Here is a 23,676-nt window from a genome sequence, read left to right on the forward strand (position 1 = left end):
TTGACCCTGTCTTTAACCCCATGTTACTGTAGGCTGCCAGCCAGGCATGTACATAGCTGTGTGTTGACCCTGTCTTTAACCCCATGTTACTGTAGGCTGCCAGCCCGGCATGTACATAGCTGTGTGTTGACCCTGTCTTTAACCCCATGTTACTGTAGGCTGCCAGCCCGGCATGTACAGATCTGTGTGTTGACCCTGTCTTTAACCCCATGTTACTGTAGGCTGCCAGCCCGGCATGTACATAGCTGTGTGTTGACCCTGTCTCTAACACCATGTTACTGTAGGCTGCCAGCCCGGCATGTACAGATCTGTGTGTTGACCCTGTCTCTAACCCCATGTTACTGTAGGCTGCCAGCCCGGCATGTACAGATCTGTGTGTTGACCCTGTCTTTAACCCCATGTTACTGTAGGCTGCCAGCCCGGCATGTACATAGCTGTGTGTTGACCCTGTCTTTAACCCCATGTTACTGTAGGCTGCCAGCCCGGCATGTACATAGCTGTGTGTTGACCCTGTCTTTAACCCCATGTTACTGTAGGCTGCCAGCCCGGCATGTACAGATCTGTGTGTTGACCCTGTCTCTAACCCCATGTTACTGTAGGCTGCCAGCCCGGCATGTACAGATCTGTGTGTTGACCCTGTCTCTAACACAATGTTACTGTAGGCTGCCAGCCTGGCATGTACAGATCTGTGTGTTGACCCTGTCTCTAACCCCATGTTACTGTAGGCTGCCAGCCCGGCATGTACAGATCTGTGTGTTGACCCTGTCTCTAACACAATGTTACTGTAGGCTGCCAGCCTGGCATGTACAGATCTGTGTGTTGACCCTGTCTCTAACCCCATGTTACTGTAGGCTGCCAGCCCGGCATGTACATAGCTGTGTGTTGACCCTGTCTCTAACCCAATGTTACTGTAGGCTGCCAGCCCGGCATGTACAGATCTGTGTGTTGACCCTATCTCTAACCCCATGTTACTGTAGGCTGCCAGCCCGGCATGTACAGATCTGTGTGTTGACCCTGTCTCTAACCCCATGTTACTGTAGGCTGCCAGCCCGGCATGTACAGATCTGTGTGTTGACCCTGTCTCAAACCCCATGTTACTGTAGGCTGCCAGCCCGGCATGTACAGATCTGTGTGTTTACCCTGTCTCAAACCCCATGTTACTGTAGGCTGCCAGCCCGGCATGTACAGATCTGTGTGTTGACCCTGTCTCTAACCCAATGTTACTGTAGGCTGCCAGCCCTGCATGTACAGAGCTGGAGACAGTCATGATGGACTGGCTGGGGAAGATGCTCAAGCTGCCAGAGGACTTCATCGCCGGGACACACGGACAAGGAGGAGGCGTCATCCAGGTATGGTAAAACTACCCACCATTTTTTGTGGTTAGACAATGCATTGGTTTTATTTACACAGTTGTATTGCTGCATTTCAACAGTGTACTTTCAAATACATTAATTACTCAATTAAATGGGATGTTTGTCATAGTCAGATTCAAAGTAAGGACAGCCAAGTACAGAACATATGGCATTCACAGTAGGGTCAATAGCATATTTACAGTCCCTGCCACTTTGCCTTTAAAAACAATGCAGATGTTAGGAAAATAGGGAAAGCAATTGACTGCTCTCGATTCTGTTGCTGCCAGCAATTTGTCTGTAATATATATTTTTTGTTATTTTTCACCTCACAACACCAAATAAACAGCAGGAAATTGCCTTTTCAATATGTCAGCCAAAGATGGGCTTGTGTGTGTGTGTGTGTGTGTGTACTTATTTCGTGTGGTGAAGCGTTCAGCGTTCATTTACTGTTGTGGATACTGCAGAGAGAGAGAGGCTGGCCCTCTATTGAAGCAATCGAGGAGCATGGCTCATCCTAGGGGTGTTTTGTTTATGGCTGGGGTTTTAAGTGCACTTCACTATGGCAACAAATAGGCCTCCTCACTTATTGCCAGCCGAATGAGAGCTGTGACAAGTCGCCATCTCACATGATGCACCATGTTGCGAGGAGCATTTGAAAGAGTATGAGATGCATTTAGGAGCAGTTTTATTAAAACAGAAGCTAATGAGTGAGATTTGCGTTCATGATTGCGAGTGAAATTATAATACTGTCAAATCATATCAAATTGTATTCGTCATATGCTTCGTAAATAACATGTGTGAACTAACAGCGGAATGCTTACTTACGGGTCATTCCCAACAATGTAGAGAGAAAGAAAATAGAGAAATAATTGAAAAATAAAGCACGTAATAATAGATATACAATTGATAGGAATTTTATGAATAATGTCTAAACAATATCTACATTTAAATAGAACTATAACTAATTAAACTCTACCCTGTTTTACAATATCTGATTAATATTATTAGTTCATAAGGAAGGGATTATGTAGCATGAACAAGGAGTAATTAAACATAAACACCATACCAACTAGGTTGGTGAGGAATGGGTTGTGGGTTTTGAGTAAGCAAAAAGGATCGTTAACCTATGGTTGAACCGACTCAACTATGAACTCTGGGGCGTTTAGATAAGGCAGCAAGAGCATTCCCTAGGTTTTCGTTATCTGGAACTGTCTGCTGAATAGTGATAGATAATGGTGAGACTTCAGAAGTTAATCTTGAGGTGTGAGTGCGCGAGGAGGTTGGAATAAACTTTTGAACCTGCTTTGTCCTGGTCGATAGGAGAAATGATATTTTATAACCTATGACGTCATATTTTGTATATAAACTGTTGTTCGTGGTTCAATGGGAGCGCGCTCTGAGAATAAATACTATGATCTACTTTTGATAAGTGTAACGGCATTCAGAGGTGGAAGAAGGATCAGACCAAAGCTCAGCGTGGTAAGTGTCCATAACGTTTATTTAAAGACATAAACTGAACACTACAAAACAATAAATGTGAAATGAACGAAACCGAAACAGTACCGTGTGGCAACAAACACTCACACGGAAACAAACACTCACACGGAAACAAACACCCACACGGAAACAAACACCCACACGGAAACAAACACCCACACGGAAACAAACACCCACACGGAAACAAACACCCACACGGAAACAAACACCCACACGGAAACAAACACCCACAAACCAAAAGTGAAACCCAGGCTACCTAAGTATGATTCTCAATCAGGGACAACAATTGACAGCTGCCTCTGATTGAGAACCATACTAAGCCAAACTCAAAAACCAACATAGAAAAACAAACAGACTGCCCACCCCAACTCACGCCCTGACCATACTATAACACAGACAAAAACAAAGGAACTAAGGTCAGAATGTGACAATAAGACTGGTCTCTTGTCTATTTTATGCAAATAAGAATCTTACAAATTCTTATAAATAGACTGAGTGATTTTAATTGATGTACACATATATGAAATTCCGTTGACAACAATGAGAAACGATAAGTTGGCTATATACTGTACAATGAGTACCAGTAGTGAGTCAATGTGCAGGGATGCAAGGTAATTGAATAAAATATGTATAATTAGGAATAAAGTGACAGACAGTAAACAGTAGCAGCAAAGGTTAGTGCAGATAGTTTGGGTAGTTATTTTGTTAACTATTTAAATAACTATTTATAGCTTGGGGGTAGAATCTGTTCAGGGTCCTGTTGGTTCCAGACTTGGTGCATCGGTACCGCTTGCCATGCGGTAGCAGAGAGAACAGTCTGTAACTTGGGTGGCTGGAGTCTTTGACAATTTTTAGGGCCTTTCCTCTGACACCAACTGGTATAGAGGTCTTGGATGGCAGGGAGCTCGGCACAAGTACTGGGACATACGCACTACCCTCTGTAGCGTCTTGTGGTCGGATGCCAAGCAGTGGCCATACCAAGCAGTGATGCAGCCAGTCAAGATGCTCTCAATGGTGTAGCTATATAAAAAAATGGAGGATCCATGACAAATCTTTTCAACTTTCTCGTCACGACTGTGATGGTGTTTGAACCATGATAGATCCTTAGGGATGTGGACACCGAGGTACTTGAAGCTCCGACCCGCTCTACTACTGCCCTGTCGATGTGAATGGGGCCGTTTCCTGTAGTCCACGATCAGCTCCTTTGTCTTGCTGACATTGAGTGTGGTTCTCTGACCTCTCTTGTATTAGATTCCGTCTCTCACAGTTGAAATGTACCTATGATAAGAATTACAGACCTCTACATGCTTTGTAAGTAGGAAAACCTGCAAAATCGGTCTTCACTGTGGAAACATTTTTGTCAATGCACTTATTAATGATGCCGGTGATTGATGTGGTAAACTCCTCAATGCCATCGGATGAGTCCCGGAACACATTCCAGTCGGTGCTAGCACAACAGTCCTGTAGCATAGCATCTGCTTCATCGGTCCACTTCCATATTGAGCGCTTCACTGGTATTTCCTGTTTGAGTTTTTGCTTGTAAGCAGGAATCAGGATAATAAAATGATGGTCAGACTTGCCAAATGGAGGGTGAGGGAGAGCTTTGTATGTGTCTCTGTGTGTGGAGCAAAGGTGATCTAGAGTTTTTTCACCTCTAATTGCACAGGTGACATGCTGGTAGAAATTAGGTAAGATGAACTTGAGTTTTCCTGCATAAAAATCACCGGCCACTAAGAGCCGGCGCCTCTGGATGAGCATTTTCTTGTTTGCTAATGGCCCTATACAGTTTGTTGAGTGCGGTCTTAGTGCCAGCATTGGTGTGTGGTGATAAATGGACAGCTACTGTCATGACTGCTCCCGCTCCCCCTCCCTGGCGACCGAGTGCACCAAGCTGCCCATCATTATGCACACTTGTCACCCTCATTACGCGCATCAGCGCTTCTCTGGACTCACCCGGACTCCATTACTTTGTTGATTGCCCCTCCTATATCTGTCTGCTCCTCAGTTTAATCCAGCATTATTGTCGTAATTTTCCCCTGTTCAGACACTGTCATTGTTTGTTTTATGTCAGTTATTTATTAAATGTTCACTCTCTGTACTTGCTTCTCGTCTCTCAGCGTCTGTCCTCACAGAATGCTGACACCAATATTGGAAGCATCAGGTAGTTTTTTGTTGTTGTTTTGGTTGGTGACATCGGGTCCGGGTGCCGCTGCCAAAGGATCCGGTGGTGCCTCAGCTGGCTGGTCAGTCTTCCACACCTTATCTGGCTCAAGACGTTTCCTTGCCTCGGTAGGCTCGGCAGGCTCTCACACCCCACATCATGTCTCAGTCGGCTCTTCGGGCTCCTATGCTTCAGCCGGCTCATCGGGCTCACATGCCTCAGCCTGCTCATCGGGCTCCCATGCCTCAGCCGGCTTGTCTGGCTCCCATGTCTCGGCTGGCCCGTCAGGCTCCCCCAGGTGAGACGCCGGGTGGTGCCCCTGGGGGGGGTCCTGTCATGCCTGCTCCCGCTCCTCCTCCCTGGGGCTCGAGGGTGCCAGGCTGCCTGTCATTACACACATCTGTCACAATCGTTACGCGCATCAGCACTTCTTTGGACTCACCTGGACTCCATTACTTTGTTGATTGCCCCTCCAATATCTGTCTGCTCCTCAGTTTGATGCCCTTGTCAGCATTATTGTTATGTTTCCCCTGTCCAGACACTGTCCTTGTTTGTTTTATGTTGGTTATTTATTCAATGTTCACTACCTGTACTTGCTTTTCGTATCCCAGCGTCTGTCCTCACTGCTACGAAAAATATAGATGAAAACTCTCTTGGTAAATAGTATGGTCTACAGCTTATTATGAGGTATTCTAACCCAGGCGAGCAGAACCGCGACACTTCTTTAATATTAAAGATCGTGCATCATCTGTTGTTAACCAAGAAACATACACCATAGTCTCGAAAGGAGCTCGTTTCTTCTCCATTGATTGTACATTTGCCAATAGAAGAGAGGGTAGAGACGGTTTATTTACTCTCCGCCATAGTTTTGTCAGGGCACCCGCACCCTGGCCTCTATATCGCAGTCTTTTTCTCTTCCCAGTGTCGGGGATTAGGACCTGGTCCAGGGTGAGCAGTATGTCTAGTGCCATTATTCTGTATAGCCTGTATAGTTAATGATGTGAAACCTCCCCAACTATCTGACGGAGCTGTTCATTACTGGCAAATGAAAAGAATGGAAAGAAACCCAATCTATCCTGGCTATGGCATGCACGTGTGTGTTCTAGACTTGCTCTAACAAGGCTCAGGCTACACAGGTATCAGTAAAGCCTCTAGTCGGACACAGTCATCATTGGGTTTTTAGCAAGAAAACCATTTTCTAATATTATATTAGCTCTTTATATTTCTAATCATGCTATTTGTTGATTAAAGTTATCATTACAAAGTGCACATGTTTTGTTAATGTTCGCTATTTCTACTTTATGGAATTGATGCAAATTGACAAACATAATGGTACAGTGTTTCCAGATTTATATGTAATATGACCTATAATTAATTACAATATGAGTGAAATAGTTTTCCTTCCATACATTTTTTATGAAGTATGTTAGAAATCTGTTTTTAGGTGTTGGAAGGGTATGGACGGCATACCCCAACAACAGAAGGGTGTGGGTGTATGCTGGTCATTAAAAATATGAATGCGAGTGGAGTCCTGTAAAAACTGTAATATCTTATGTTTCACTGAGTCGTGGCTGAACGATGACATGGATAACATACAGCTAGCTGGGTTTTCTGTGCATCGACAAGATAGAACAGCTGCCTCCAGTAAGACGGGCTGGCGGTATGTGTTTATTTGTCAATAACAGCTGGTGCACAAAATATAATATTAAGGAAGTCTCAAGGTTTTGCTCGTCTGAGGTAGATTATCTCATGATAAGCAGTCGACCACAGTATTTACCAAAAGAGGTTTCATCTATTTTTTGTAGCTGTCTATATACCACCACAAACCGATGCTGGCACTAAGACTGCACTCAATGAGCTGTATAAGGCCATATGCAAACAAGAAAATGTTCATCCAGAGGCGGCGCTCCTAGTAGCCGGGGAATTTAATGTGTGGAATCTTAAATCTGTTTTACCTCATTTCTACCAGCATGTTAGATGTGCCAGCCAGGAAAAAAACTCTAGACCACCTTTACTCCACACACAGACACGAGTACAAAGCTCTCCCTCGCCCTCCATTTGGCAAATCTGACCATGACTCTATCCTCCTGATTCCTGCTTACAAGCTAAAACTAAAGCAGGAAGTACCAGTGACTCACTCAATACGTAGGGTCAGATGACGCAGATGCTAAGCTACAGGACTGTTTTGCTAGCACAGACTATAATATGTTCCAGGATTCTTCCGATGGCATTGAGGAGTACACCACATCAGTCACTGGCTTCATCAATAAGTGCATCGATGACGTCGTCCCCACAATGACCGTACGTACATACCCCAACCAGAAGCCACGGATTACAGGCAACATCCGCACTGAGCTAAAGGGTAGAGCTGGCGCTTTCAAGGAGAGGGCTCCATCAGCTCCGACGCTCATCGGATATGGCAGGGCTTGCAAAATATTACGGACTACGAAGGGAAGCACAGCTGCGAGCTGCCCAATGACACAGGCCTACCAGATGGGCTTAATGACATCCATGTACGCTTCGAGGGAAAAGCAACACTGAAGCATGCATGAGAGCACCAACTGTTCCAGATGACTATGTGACCACACTCTGCGTAGCCCATGTGAGTAAGACCTTTAAACAGGTCAACATTTACAAGGCCACAGTGCCAGACGGATAACCAGGACGTGCACTCTGAGCATGCGCTGACCAACTGGCGAGTGTCTTCACTGACATTTTCAACCTGTCCCTAACCGAGTCTGTAATACCTACATGTTTCAAGCAGACCAACATAGTCTCTGTGTCCAAGAACACCAAGGTAACCTGCCCAAATGACTATTGACCTGTAGCACTCATGTCTGTAGCCATGAAGTGTTTTGAAAGGCTGGTCATTATCCCAGAAACCGACAACGATGAGACAGCCTATAGGGAGGAGGTCGGAGGCCTGGCAGTGATAACAACCTCTCTCTCAACGTGATCAAGACAAAGGAGATGATTGTGGACTAAAGGAAAAGGAGGGCCGAGCACACCCCCATTCTCATCGAAGGGGATGTAGTGGATTGAGAGCAGGTTGAGAGCTTCAAGTTCCTTGTTGTCCACAACACCAACAAGTTTCTTTGGTCCAAACACAACATGACAGTCGTGAAGAGGAAACGACAATGCCTATTCTCCCTGAGGAGACTGAAAAGATTTGGCATGGATCCTCAGATCCTCAAAATGTTCTACAGCTGCACCATCAAGAGCATTCTTACTGGTTGCATCACCACCTGGTATGGCAACTGCTTGGCCTCCGACCACAAAGCACTACAGAGGGTAGTGCATATGGCCCAGTGCATCACTGGGGCCAAGCTTCCTGCCAACCAGGATCTCTATACCAGGCGTTGTCAGAGGAAGGCCCTAAAAATTGCCAAAGACTCCAGCCATCCTCGTCATAGACTGATCTCTCTGCTACCACAAGCGGTACCGGAGCGGCAAGTCTAGGTCCAAAAGGCTTCTTAACAGCTTCTACCCCTGAACAGCTAATCAAATGGCTACTCGGACTATTTGCATTGACGGCCCCCCATTGTCCCACTTCTTTGACTTTCTGTTTATTATCTATGCATGGTCATTACATGCATAGATAATTACAGGGATTACAAGTAAGCATTTCTACAGCTGTTGTATCTGGCGCATGTGATAAATAACATTTGATTTGATTGGCCAGCTCATCCTTCTCAGGAGGATGATATCATCTTCTATGAGGAAATAGCAAGCATTTTTAAACGGTCTCTTTGTGATACAAGTTTGAGGTGGAGTTTTTTTTCTCCAATTCCTGCTTTGGCCACAAATACAAGTATAGGATGAGTCAACACCATTTGGGTATAAGTTAACAGAATCTGAACTTTTAAAAGGGAGATTTTCACTGGACAATTACTTTAATCCTTGAATTTGAAGAGGTGAATTGTTTGTTCCTTTTGACCATGCTCAGGTTGGGGGTCTGAAGCTGCGTTCGGGAGTGCCAATTATCTTGTGGTGTTGGGTAATGGAATGTTGCTAAATACCATTGGGGAGAGAAACATGTATCCTGGGTTTTTAATGCTTTAGGCATGGTTCTACAATATTATTTAAAAGTGTATAGCCTAATTACAGTATGTAATGTCAAATGCATTACCTGAAGATGGTCATAATGATTTGGAGTTCATGTAGGCCCTTTTTATTAAACATGTTGATTAATGATTGCTATTTAATATCTGTCATTCATCTACTAGACAGGGTTAAGGTCAGTATGCAACCTTTATTTAACTATGCAAGTCAGTTAAGAACAAATTCTTATTTACAATGTTCGACTAGGTTCGACCTACCCCAGCCGAACCTGGACAATGCTGGGCTAATTGTGCGCGCCGAACTCCCAATCACTGCCGGATGTAATACAGACTGGATTCAAACCAAGGACTGTAGTGATGCCTCTTTTACTGAGATTAAATGTCTTAGACCGCTGCGCCACTCGGGAGACCCATGCAGGCATGATTAAGGTCTGGTTTAGGTTATTTGACAGCGCAGCTTTAGTGTATATTTTTGACTGCTTTATTATTTACTCCCTGTTAATCGACTAAACACCCTCATCCTGAGTTTTACACCATGCCACCTTATCGGCTGCCTCCTTCCTGAAACCACAGCCAGAGCGCCACTTCACACCATTGTAAAACTCAGGATGGATTGATTTAGGTGATCTAAATGGATATTTTCATTAGTTCAGGAGTCATGCTCGATATTTGCAATCTGAACATTTGTTGTGTCGCATACAATTTCCGAAATAATAGTTGAACAAATGACTTGTGGGTGTCTGAGACATATCAGTTATTTTCAGTCATTAAGGTGTGAACATTATTGTTAACAGGCAGGCTAGCAGATAGGATCAAAGGATATTCTAACAACACAACAAGCTGACTCAATAGGCATTAATGATGCTTAGTGGCTGTGCATATGAATAGCCTCAGCAAAGAACAAGAGTTCTTTGAAAACCATCAGGTTTGTATGGAGCAGATTTTACATGTAAAGTATGTGTTTTATAGAACATTTTGCCCTGGGTATCTGATCTAACCAGACATCCCAAGACAGTTTGTCTTGACCCTCCCTATGGCACCAGATGAGGTACATGTTGCAAGGCCTACTGGTTTGACTGAAGTCATTGAAAGTCACCCCACTTACTTTCCTCTGTCTTTCTGAAGGGTACGGCCAGTGAGGCGACTCTGGTGGCTCTCCTAGCTGCCCGCTCCAGGGCGGTCAGAATGATCCTGGCCAGTGACCCACAGCGTCCAGAGACTGGCATTACCTCCAAACTGGTGGCCTACTCCTCCGACCAGGTCAGGTTTCTACTCTTGCTCTTATTAATCCTACTCCTACCCTGAACAGGACAGGCCACAAAACTAGATGATCACTTTAGAGCACTTTAACCCAATCAGACCCACCGTAATGCAGGTGTGTTATTAACCAATAGATAAAGAAGGAATAATTCACAAAATAATAAACAAATGTTTGTTTTTTATCGTTATAATTTTGGGTATTAGTTCCTCTTTATCTATTGTTTAAAATATGATATACACTGCATTCGGAAAGTATTCAGACCCCCTCACTTTTTCCACATTTTGTTACGTAAAGCCTTGTTCTAAAATTGATTAAATAAAATGTTTCTCTCATCAATCTACACATAATAACCCATAATGACAACACAAGAACATATTTTTTGAAATGTTTGCAAATGTGTATATACAGTATATATATAAAACATTTAACTTATTTACATAAGTATTCAGATCCTTTGCTATGAGACTTTAAATTGAGAGGTTGAGAGGTTTCTTCAGCTTGATTGGAATTCACCTGTGGTAAATTCAATTGATTGGACATGATTTGGAAAGGCACACACCTGTCTATATAAAGTCCAACAGTTGACAGTGCATGTCAGAGCAAACACTTAGCCATGGGGTCGAATTAATTGTCTGTAGAGCTCCGAGACAGGATTGTGTCGAGGCACAGATCTGGGGAAGGGTACCAAAAAATGTCTGCAGCATTGAAAATCCCCAAGAACACTGTGGCCTCGATCATTCTTAAATGTAAGACGTTTGGAACCACAGCTCTTCCTTGAGCTGGCCACCCAGCCAAACTGAGCAATCAGGGGAGAAGGATCTAGGTCAGGGAGGTGACCAAGAACCCGATGGTCACTCTGACAGAGCTCCAGAGTTCCTCTGTGGAGATGGAAGAACCTTCCAGAACGACAACCATCTCTGCAGCACTCCACCAATCAGGCGTTTATGGTAGAGTGGACAGACGGAAGCCACGCATCAGTAAAAGGTACAAGACAGCCCCCTTGGAGTTTGCCAAAAAACACCTAAAGACTCTCAGACCATGAGAAACAAGATTCTCTGGTCTGATGAAACCATGATTGAACTCTTTGAATTCTCCTTTGGCGGAGGAAACCAGGCACTGCTCATCACCTGGCCAATACCATCCCTACAGTGAAGCATGGTGGTGGCAGCAAAATGCTGTGGGAATGTTTTTCAATGGCAGGGACTGGGAGACTAGTCTGGATTGAGGGAAAGATTTACAGAGCAAAGTACAGAGAGATCCTTGATGAAATCCTGCTCCAAAGCGCTCAGGACCTCAGATGGGGGCGAAGGTTCACCTTCCAACAGGGCAACAACTCCTAACGGAGGAGTGGCTTGGTGACAAGTTTTTGAATGTCCTTGATTGGCCCAGCCAGAGCCCGGACGATGACGTCTCCTTCAGTGACCTGACCATTGCACTTATTTATAGCCTAGTGGCCCATTGAGACTCAACAATGGCAAATAATGATAATACGATTCAAGGTAAATGGCAAATTCTAGTACGAAATAATACAAATGATAAGATAAATAATGTCTTGTTAATCAAACTTCATTAATTGTAGCACTACAAATGTCACATACTGTACATGCTCAAATGCACATTATTATTAGTATTATTTAGTGCTATAATTTTCCAATTACCTTGAAATATATTATCATCATAATTGTTTCATATTGTTGTGTTTATTATTATTATTATTTATTTTTTTATATATATTTTTTACCCCCTTTTTCTCCCCAATATTTGATCTTGTCTCATCGCTGCAACTCCCCAATGGGCTCGCGAGAGGCGATGGTGGAGTCATGTGTCCTCCGAAACATGACCCGCCAAACCTTGCTCCTTAACACCCACCAGCTTAACCTGGAAGCCGGCCACACCAATGTGTCAGAAGAAACACCGTTGAACTGGTGACTGAAGTCAGCCCGCAGGCACCTGGCCTGCCACAAGGAGTCACTAAAGCACGATGAGCCAAGTAAAGCCCCACCGGCCGAAACCTCCAAATGGCGCAGTGCCTTAGACTGCTGCTCCACTCGGGAGACCCCATATTGTTTTGTTTCAATGGGCCACTAGGCTATAAATGGTCAGTGCAATGGTCAGGTCACTCTGAGGGAGACATCCCCTTTTTACATCCTGTACAATGAAGTAAAGTGAGCTAAAATAAATACATCTGCTTTTTTGTAGCTTTCTCCAACTCCTTTCTGCCTTGAATTAGTCATTTTGGAAGTTTTTCTTGGTAAGCCTTTCTTGTGATATGGGTCTGTTTGTCAGGCAGCACAGTCATGCTAGCTCTGCTCTGTTGACCTGAGCAGGATGGGATTAGATTATTGCTCTGCCCTTAGGACAACACTGGCCTTTATGGGGAAGAGGAAAATAGCCGTGATGTTACACAGTACAACTGGTACTTTAACGTCTTACATGATGGACGGACTACAAACATTATTTCATCTTTGGCTAAATTTAGAGTACTATATGCCGAGATTGAATGATCATTTAGAATAATGTAAAATAACCTATTATTATAATCTTGCTTAATTCTGGTTGCCGTGACGATGTTTTCTGTCTTTAAGTCACCAAAATCATTATCTCTCTTTGTGATGTTGTTGGCTATCTTAGGAGCTCTACTCTCTTTGGTCTGACGTTGTTCAATTTTTTGAAGTGCTCTACATGTATATCATCTACTCTTTTTGGGTTGTGACATAGTTGGCTATCTTGAAGTCACCTGTGTTAACTCTACTCTCTTTGAACAGGCTCACTGCTCGGTGGAACGAGCAGGTATGATTGCCGGAGTGAGGATGAAGAAGATTCCAACGGAGCAGTCAGACAAGTACGCTGTCCAGGGAGAGACACTCCGGAGAATGATACAGGAAGACAAGGCTGCAGGACTCATCCCCTTCTACGTAAGAACAGAACACACTCATCCCCTTCTACAGTACAGTGGCTTGCGAAAGTATTCACCCCCTTGGCATATTTCCTATTTTGCTGCCTTAAATTAAAAACTTCTTAAGGATCCTTGAGATGGATGAAATCATACCTTGAAGGCAGAACTCAGTGTGTCAGAGGGAGCAATGAGCTGTCGCCCACTCTTGGCTATGATGTGGCCGTACCCCATGGGTCAATACTGGGGCTCCTCCTGTTCAGCCTGTACATTAATGATCTGCCTTCTGTTTGTACTGGGTCTGAAGTTCAAATGAGCAAACAACAAGCTGCACAAGAACTCACTACTGTAATGGTCCAGGTTACAAAGTGGCTCAGTGACTCGTGTTTGCATCTCAATGTGAAAAAAACTGTTTGCATGTTCTTCACAAAGAGGGCAACAGATGCTACTGAGCCAGATGTCTATGTGTCAGGGGAGAAGCTCCAGGTGGTATCTAATTTTAAGTACCTTGGCATCATACTTGATTCCAACCTCTCTATTAAAAAGCATGTGAAAAAGGTAATTCAAATAACCAAATTCCAGCTAGCTAATTTCCGATTTATACGAAATTGTTTGACTACAGAGGTAGCAAAATTGTACTTCAAATCTATGATACTCCCCCACTTAACATACTGCTTGACTAGTTGGGCCCAAGCTTGCTGTACAACATTAAAACATATTCAGTCTGTCTACAAACAGGCTCTCAAAGTGCTTGATAGGAAGCCCAATAGCCATCATCACCGTTACATCCTCAGAAAGCACGAGCTCCTGAGTTGGGAAAATCTTGTACAATACACTGACGCATGTCTTGTATTCAAGATCCTAAATGACCTGGCTCCCCCTCTACTCAGTATTTTTGTTAAACAGAAAACCCAAACATATGGCAGCAGATCCACAAGGTCTGCCATGAGAGGTGACTGTATAGTTCCCTTAAGGAAAAGCACCTTTAGTAAATCCGCTTTCTCTGTGAGAGCTTCCCATGTCTGGAATACACTGCCATCAGACACACATAACTGCACCACATATCACACTTTCACAAAATGCATGAATACATGGCTAATGGTCAATCACATTTGTGAACATAATCCCTAGCTGTGTATTGCCGCTTTCCAGGCTGTCTGTTGTCTGTAGCTTGTGAGGTGTGGAAACACTTTGTTGCTTTTATGAATTTTGTCTTGCGGCTTTTTGTTCTATGTTGCTCTGTCTGTATGCTACGTCTTGCTTGTCCTATGTTGCTCTGTGTGCTCACTGCTCAATGATTGTCTATATTGTAATTGTTTTTAATAACCTGCCCAGGGACTGCGGTTGAAAAATAGCCGGCTGGCTAAAACCGGCACTTTTACTGAAACATTGATTAATGTGCACTGTCCCTGTAAAAATAAAATACATTTAAGCTCCAACTCAATCAGCGTTCCAGTCAATGGGACAGTTGTAAATCATGCAGCGCGTTATGTCAAGATCGCAGATTGTAGAGAAACAACAAATGTCTTATATCGGCTGAAAGCTTAAATTCTTGTTAATATAACGGCACTGTCCAATTTACAGTAGCTATTACTTTGAAAAAATGCCATGCTATTGTTTGAGGAGTGCTCCTAACAACAAAACATATTTTTCACCGCAATAGGATTGATAAATTCATCTCTGAAGGTGAAATGTGTATTTACATTCTGAAATCTTGCTCTGATTTATCATCCAAATGGTCCCAGAGATAACATGAAGTGTTGTTTTGTTAAATAAAATCATTTTTCATATTGTAAAAAGGTCCATATAGCAAGCGATCGATTTTGTATTTCCACTCGTTCAATTTGCAAAGAAAGGAATTTGTGAAAACCTCAACCTAAACGTTGTTTCAACGAGTCAAATCACGTTCATATCTATTCCGCAGAGATCCTAGAAGGTAACAAGACTTCACTATTTCATTAGGGGTGTAGTATATCCTATAGGACATAGGACAAATTTGGTCAGAGAGCGATGCCTTCTTGGCACGCCGATGACGTGGGCGGCCATCACTTGAACGACTGTATCTTTGTCAAATAAGCACCAATCAGGGTCAAACAAAGTTAGATAGATATCCAATGAGCTAGGCTTTATGGGATTATCCATGTATATGTTGTAAAATGTAGCTACTAACCTTGTACGACAGCATGCCTTTTCATTTTGGACAAAAATTATAAGGATATTCAGAGTTATGAAGTTATGAAAACTGGTTGTTTTGCAAATGTTGAACTTATAATATGGATACTAATACTTGGAAAGCTATATCAAAGTCCAAATATACAGATTTGGCGATATTCTTGCTGAAAAATGGAATATGAATGCAAATGTCTCCTTCATGATTTTCCCAAATGTACCTGGGGACTTCACACTAAATGTCATGTAGTTCGCTCATTCTTCAAGTTATCCGTCTGACATTTTGCACATACACTTCTGCCATCTTGTGGACACCATTGGAATTACAACCTGAGTGATGGCTAGAACTATGACTTTTCTCTTGCATTTCAAAGATGGTGGTAGAAAAAGATTGGTTGTTTTTTTTCTTTGTATTTTCTTCTACCAGATCTATTGTATTATATTCTCCTACATTCAATTCACATTTCCATAAACCTAAAAGTGTTTCCTTTCAAATGGTATCAATAATATTAATAATATGGGGTGGCAGGGTAGCCTAGTGGTTAGAGTGTTGTACTAGTAACCGGAAGGTTGCAAGTTCAAATCCCTGAGCTGACAAGGTACAAATCTGTCATTCTGCCCCTGAACAGGCAGTTAACCTACTGTTCCTAGGCCTCATTGAAAATAAGAATTTGTTCTTAACTGACTTGCCTAGTTAAATAAAGGTAAAAAAATATCCTTGCAGTTATGGGTATGTGATTTAGGTGAAAATGGAAAAAAGGGGTCTTAAATGTATTTTTAGGGGTTTGTATCATTTTGATTTACACAACATGCCTACCACTTTGAAGATGCAACATTTTTAAATGTTTCCCATTAAACCACTTGAGTGTTGCTTTAGCAGTATGCTTAGGGTCATTGTCCTGCTGGAAGGTGAACCTCTGTACCAGTCTCAAATCTCTGGAAGACTGAAACAGGTTTCCTTCAAGAATTTCCCTGTATTTAGCGCCATCCATCATTCCTTCAATTCTGACCAGTTTCCCAGTCCCTACCGATGGAAAAACATAATGTTGCTCTGTGGGATGTTCAAAGTTTCAGATATTTTTTTTGTAACCCAACCCTGATCTGTACTTCTCCGCAAGCTTGTCCCTGACCTGTTTGGAGAGCTTCTTGGTCTTCATAGTGTCGTTTGCTTGGTGGCGCCCCTTGCTTAGACTCTGGTGCCTTTCAGAACAGGTGTGTATATATACTGAGATCATGTGACAGATCATGTGACACTTAGATTACACACAGGTGGACTTTATTTAACTAATTATGTGACTTCTGAAGGTAATTGGTTGCACCAGATCTTATTTAGGGGCTTCATAGCAAAGGGGGTGAATACATATGAACACACCACTTTGCCGTTTAGAATTTTTTTTTAAATTTTTGGAAACAAGTTTTTATTTTTATTTTCACTTCACCAATTTGGACTATTTTGTGTATGTCCATGAAAACCAAATAAAAAATCCATTTAAATTACAGGTTGTAATGCTACAAAATAGGAAAAACGCCAAGGGGGTGAATTGTTTTGCAAGGCACTGTATGTAAGAACAGAACACACTCATCCCCTTCTATGTAAGAACAGAACACATGTCCATTTACATGGACAAGCTTTGAGGCGGCAGATTGTGTCCATTCTAAGTGGCATTCATTTCCCCCTTATTATAAAGAAAATGCCACAATCAACTGTCCAGACAATAGTCAATCAGAAATAACCAATAGTCCAATACAGTCCACAAACACACTATGAATATAATGTAATATACTGTATATTTCCAGAAAGAACATGCGTATTGAAACAACAGTCTAGCCATAGAACCCACACATAGACTCACAGTGGCAACAGTTGGGAGAAAGATGTAATTCACCGTTCATCTTCCTCTCCCCGTCCACTACTGTCTGTGTGTACCATGCCCTGAGGCCTAAATAGCATGAACTGTTAATTGTAATCCCCTCCTCTGCCAAACCAAATGAAACTGGATCTTGTTAACCCATGATAAACGGCAGGAGATCAGTATCTGTAAATTATTACTATACTGGCCTGGTCTGTCTCCCAATGGACAAAGATGTCCTAATCACAGTGTTTATCTGAATGGACAAATCTCTTTCTATGGCTGTCTTTAGAGGAGGAAATTACAGGTATGATTATCATATCGTTCATGTATTATGGCATATTTTCAGTTATGCTAGTGCCCTTTGTTAGACCATCATAATACAGTACACCTCACTCATTGTTGTCATGAAGATGTTACTTTATGAGTTGCTGATTTGTGTTCTTTCATTTAGTTCTGTGCTACTCTTGGGACCACTCCCTCGTGTGCATTTGATCACATTACTGAACTTGGGCCCATATGTAAGTATGATTCTCAAAGCATTATTAACGTACTCCTAAAGGCTGTCTATTAGCACTGACATGTGGTTGTAGACTTATAAAGACATAGGAATCTACTCTACAGCCATGTCTCAGAACCAGCTCTGTATGCTTCTGTACTACTGGTTCTATACATTTGTATTTTTGTCTCAGGTAATGCAGAGAAAATCTGGATGCACATTGATGCTGCATATGCTGGGAGTTCCTTTATTTGTCCTGAATTCAGACCCCTGTTGAACGGCATTGAGGTTAGAAACCAGCCACAAATACACACACACACACACTTCCAGTTAAATTGTCAGTGAACATACTTGTATTTACACCCATTATAATTTGTGTTTGATAATAACTTAATTTGACTGTCAATAGGGAAGTGTGCTAGAATGAGTAATATGCCCAAAAATTGGTAGGAAATTAGAAGAGCATCCGTTGGCCTTTTGAACAGCATGCGTCTCTCCAGCCGAGCGAAGCCGAGTGGAGAGACACACTGAGAGCATAGATAAGGCTAAAGTAATTTCCTCAGGCATCATCAGACCTTTAGATAAAACCCTGCTGCTCTCCTCGTCCAAGAAATATCACTCTTTATTAGCGACACAAGTTCAAACAATGTTGGGGTTGGGGGTGGGGGGGGGGGCAGGGATGTAGTAGAGGAGGCGGGGCACACACACACACACACACACACACACACACACACACACACACCTGAATGACAGGGGGCAGACACACCGGCTCCCTCTGCAGCTGAGGCTGGTTGCTAGGATATGAGTGATAGGCAGGCTCCTGCATCTGTCAGCATGGTAACAACTGGGCACGAGCCCCTCTGATTGATATTGTCTCCTATTGCTGTCTGCTTTTATTGCGTCTGTGAAGGCAGATGGGAAGGATATTAGAAAAGCAGCGGTAGAGAGCAAATAGATGAGACTGGAGATTTCTCTTTGAGGAATCAAGGTGGTGACAATAGAGTTATTGTGCAAGATGCTCTATTTAGCATTTCAAATAAAGGTTGCCTTGGTGTTAGATATGCTGCGTACGCCATATATTTGGAGCCATCCTAGTGAAATATGTTATCTGTTGTGTTGGTAAGCCAGCTGCAGTCAGTGCAAACCTAGTGATGGCAACAAGGGGCTTTGACAAGTCTAATATATTATAAGACTACTGTTTTCCTACAGTGAAATGGCTTGTGTATTATGAGGGTGACCTGTACATTTGCATCGAAATCAGCTGATTTGAATGGCTGACTCTTTTATCTCTTTCAGTTTGCAGACTCATTCAATTTCAACCCACACAAATGGTTGTTAGTCAACTTTGACTGCTCTACAATGTGGTAAGTTATCAAGTGATTGACAGTCAGCCTTTCTAGAAACATTGTTTTATTAATGAACAGGTTGTTTTATCTGACCGGGGGGACAGTCTGTACAATTCCCTGCTAGTCATTTAAATAAAAACATACAACTTCCTTAAGTAAAATCTTTATTTGTATAATATAGATATATATTTTTTCCCCAACATTTTTTCCATCTTTTCTGTTCTATGGGGAGAGGGGAGCAGCTTCAATATGGTTTTTAATATTGATTCAAATCTAAACTGCCTTGTGAGCTCAGCACGACACTGTGCAACTGTATACGTGTCTATAACCTAAACTCTAAGGCTACTATTCTCCCCATCCTTAGTTACACTGTTGCTATTGTGGCTATTGACTATACTACTCTACAATGGGCCGTCATAAAAAAGTCACCTCCAGAAGTACTATCTAGACACCTAAAGCATTCTTTAAACAGAGTGGGTGGGAATAGGCATCCCATCTGCCCTCTCTCTCATCACCCCACAAACAACCACAACATTTCTTGTTGATAGAACGTTCAATGCCCTCCTCCATCCCCGGTGAGTTGTCAGTTAACAAAGTCAGTTCACAAAGGAAATGACTTATGTAAGGAGAGACTTGTATAGTCTGCTCAGAAATAGCTGTCTGCTTCTTTTTTTTATGACGCTATAGTGTATTTTAATAACTGGAACAAAGGTCAAATTACTTGTAGCATCTCAGTTTATGAATAGTAGTGTGGTATTATTGGTGTATAACAGTTTGTAACAATACGTCAGGTGAATGTGTAACTGAGAGACCCTGTTCTCACTTATAATCTTACTTCCTTATTTCATGCTCAACTGATTGTGAAAACAGAATTCTTTCAACTCATTCTCAGAGACCAAATCTAGAGCACAAGTTGTGCCAAGTCATTGTTTACAAAAACATTATTTCTGCTGCCTGCTGCAGTGTTATCCACTGTAGGGTGTTCCATTAGACCCTTGTCACTTTACAATACAATACAACTTTATTGTTCAATATAAGTTAACAAAAAGAGAATATACGTCAATAAAATAGAAATGATACATTACTTCAGTAATGTGTGTCTTTTGTAAGACTTAATGTAGCACTGAACAGCTTCTGTATGTGGGGGAGCCGTTTTCTGTGCTTTTCTTAAAAAGCCTTGCCCTTTAGCCTTCCCTTCTGTTTTCTGTGGGAGCTCTAAGAGGGTAACAGAGTTTAAGTGTTTCAGTGTCTGTCCACAGGGTGAGGAAAAGATCTGATCTCATTGGGGCCTTCAAGATGGATCCTCTATACCTGAAACATGATCATCAAGAGTCAGGTAGATATTTTTACACTGACAATAGTCTGTATTGACATTACTTTTGTGTTATTTCCAATCTATTAGGTTTAAATGTGGTAAATCTAGTAATAGTCTCATCAGCCTATTTACAGTATAGTGGTTTAATTTGATCAAGTGCAGATGATGTCTGGAGTCCCTGTAATGTAATGGGATGTGAATGGTGTTAGTGTGAGAGCCCAGTACATCGCATCATGGATCTGAGGGTCTGTCGGCTTACTCACCTCACAATCCTGCTGGCTTTAGGCTTGCTAATAAACCCAAGGTGGATAAACTAATACTCACCACCATAGCCCCATGTTTTATATGGCTAGGAAGTGTGTGTGTGTGTGTGTGTGTGTGTACGCGTGGAAACGTGTGTGCATATGCTCGAGTGTGTGTGTGTGTGTGTGTGTGCAAACGTGTGTGTGTGTGCATGTGTTCATGTACTGTAGTTCCACTGTATGTTTGTGTGTGCTTGTGTTAGAGAGCTAATACAATAAAGCATCCAAACGCTCTCCTAATAACACGCCTTACACAATATGTCATTCTAAAACAATTACCGATGTCCCTCACGTCCTCCCAACCACTAATGGTCCTGTTGCATCGCTGCCTGCCAGTGTTAGCCAGTGACAGAGTGTCACCCATCTTAGATGCAGAGGTAGTCTGTGTCCCAATCGGAACCCTATTCCTTAGATATTTCACTACTTTGACCAGGGCCCATAGGACTCTATGGGCTCTGGTCAAAGTAGTGCACTATGTAGGGAATACGATGCCATTTGGGATGCAGTTACACAGCACAAGAGTCTGCCTCTGGCAGGCTGCAGCTGTGCCTGAAGCCTCCTCCTTAATTGGACTGACAGAAAGACAAAAGACTGGCCAACCTCTCCTCACAGAGGGGGAGGCTGCTCACAGTAAGGCCACTGCTCCCCCAGCTCCAGCTCAATGAAATTACAGGTTATTGCCACTGCAACAGGGCTTTTCTACTGTATGTGGAGGCAATGAGAGAGAGCGAGAGACTTGATCTGGCAATGTTAAAATCTGTTTTCCATGCCAATAAAGCCCTTGAATTGAGAGAGAGACTGACAGAAACTCATATTTATATTTTTTCCCTTTTGTACTTTAAGTATTTGCACATCGTTAACACATCGTTACAATATGACATTTGAAATGTCTTTATTCTTTTGGAACTGATGTTTAATGTTTACTGTTAATTTTTATTGTTTATTTGACTTTTGTTTATTATCTACCTCATTTGCTTTGAGAGAGAGAGAGAGAGAGAATGGTGCTGTAATGATTTGGTATAAAGCTCAGCGATGGTAACATTCCATAATATGCTAATAACTATGGAATAGACACACACTATAAGTGATGGACTACAGTGAATTCAAATGTTGGCTGTGAATTGCTAATAGTATAATTACTCATCTGTTTATTTACAGGGCTGGTCACAGATTACAGGGTAAGCTTGAATGGTTATCTATTATCATTACATTCTGTCTATGTGTAAGCGTGACGCCGGATGTCATATCAGAGTAGTTCATTCTGTTTGCTCCACTAACCCTAACCCACTTATCCGCCTCTGCCTCACCCTATCTCCCCCTCTACCTCACACTACCCCACAGCACTGGCAGATTCCACTGGGCCGAAGGTTCCGCTCTCTCAAGATGTGGTTTGTGTTCCGGATGTATGGGCTCAAAGGCCTTCAGAACTACATCCGTAAGGTAACAGCAAAGCACAGAAACAGCTTTGTTTCCCCTTCCTCTGTCTGTCAATCAAATCAGCCTGGTCTGTGTCTATCTAGTTCTATCAGTAAATGAAGCAGCAGCAACAACACATAAGGCCTCCAGCCATACACTGAGGCATACTGCATTCATCTACTGTCTATATTAGATAGAACAACGCCAGTAAAGCATGTTTGTAATCAATCATATGTAGGCTACAGTTGTCTTTTTACAAAACAGTGCTATTCAACAAGTTGACCATTGACTACTGTAGGTCAGATTACATAGAAATGTCTCTGTATGGGGCTTTTGCTGTCCTCTTGGTACAGCAGCATGCAGTTTCTGAATAGACATACAAACAGTAAATGAATTATAGTGGACACACACGGACCATTAAACCTCATAGTGGTGGTGACCTACTGGCTGGGAATGAGGAAGTGTAGTGGTCAGCTAATAATCACAGTTAGGACCAGAGTTTTGGCCTCATTAATGAGTGAGTTGGCATTGGAGTTATTACTAATAGCCCTGTCCTGGCTGTTCTCACTCAGACTTTGGTTACAAATACTGTACATCATGATGTACTACTGTGTAATTGTGATTACATGCAATGATGCACGTTTCGGTTCTCATTAAGCATTCAAAGCCACACACAGATTAGTGAATGAATGACATGTTTGATTCTGTGGTGAATAAGAGTTTGAACAGGGTGAAATAGGACATGGTATTTAGCTTGGAGGTTTCCCTCCAAGGAAGGTTGGACAGTTTGACGACTATTTCATGGTTATTTTCTTCAGATTTCCGGGCATCTTTGTACAAACATAAAAGTACATACTGACCTAGCCCAAAGGCCGGCAGATGGCGATATTGAGTTGTTTCATTTTATCATCCAAAGGGAATCTATGCAACCGGCTGTACATTCGTGTCCCCTGTGGACTGGTTCGTACATAAAACATTCTCCATTCAGGCTGCAAAGGCATCGATTTGCTTCTTAACTTGATATAATGTTGAGAAAGCATAAAAAACGGGGATATAAGCATACTTTCTTTATGAAACACCGTTTCCCACCACCATGCTAGTGGCTAATTGCAATTCCCGGATGTTGTGTATCGCGTTCAGCCAATCAGGTTGCAGCATACTGTTGTTTACCATTGGTCTGAACGCTGTACACAATGTCAGGAAGTAGCATTAGCCACCATGTTGTCGCCACTAAATCAAGTTAAAAAGGAAATCGATGCCTTTGTAGCCTGAATGGAGATTGTTTTATGTACTAACCGGTCCACGGGATACAAATATATAGCCGGCTGCATACTGTAGATCATCTTTGGACAGTCACCATTTGCCAGCCTTTGGGCTAATACTGACCTTTCTATGACTAGATTCATTGTCAAAGAGCGTGTGCTTTTAATTTCCGTACTAAGACTGAGATATATCTGGTTCCATGGGCATACTAAACAACAATGCATTTTCTGTTCGATTCAGGGAGTTGTATGGATAGGGCTATGTGCTTTAATGTTCTTCTAGTATTTTTAC

At 42.4% G+C, this 23,676-nt stretch overlaps 1 protein-coding gene across 2 annotated transcripts in view; it reads left to right on the top strand.

The window, feature by feature from the left end:
• The window catches only part of LOC135522138 (aromatic-L-amino-acid decarboxylase-like), a 35,638-nt gene that overhangs the window by 8,564 nt on the left and 3,398 nt on the right, over positions 1-23,676 (top strand). For both annotated transcript variants that reach the window (XM_064948137.1, XM_064948138.1), the window contains exons 4-12: positions 1,230-1,349; positions 10,197-10,331; positions 13,098-13,247; positions 17,699-17,765; positions 17,937-18,031; positions 19,040-19,107; positions 20,349-20,425; positions 21,865-21,884; positions 22,048-22,146. In XM_064948137.1, coding sequence (XP_064804209.1) covers positions 1,230-1,349; positions 10,197-10,331; positions 13,098-13,247; positions 17,699-17,765; positions 17,937-18,031; positions 19,040-19,107; positions 20,349-20,425; positions 21,865-21,884; positions 22,048-22,146 — 831 coding nt within the window. The remainder of the gene's footprint in view (positions 1-1,229; positions 1,350-10,196; positions 10,332-13,097; positions 13,248-17,698; positions 17,766-17,936; positions 18,032-19,039; positions 19,108-20,348; positions 20,426-21,864; positions 21,885-22,047; positions 22,147-23,676) is intronic.

The sequence above is a fragment of the Oncorhynchus masou genome, chromosome 30, assembly GCF_036934945.1.
Source record: "Oncorhynchus masou masou isolate Uvic2021 chromosome 30, UVic_Omas_1.1, whole genome shotgun sequence".
Classification (NCBI taxonomy): domain Eukaryota; kingdom Metazoa; phylum Chordata; class Actinopteri; order Salmoniformes; family Salmonidae; genus Oncorhynchus; species Oncorhynchus masou.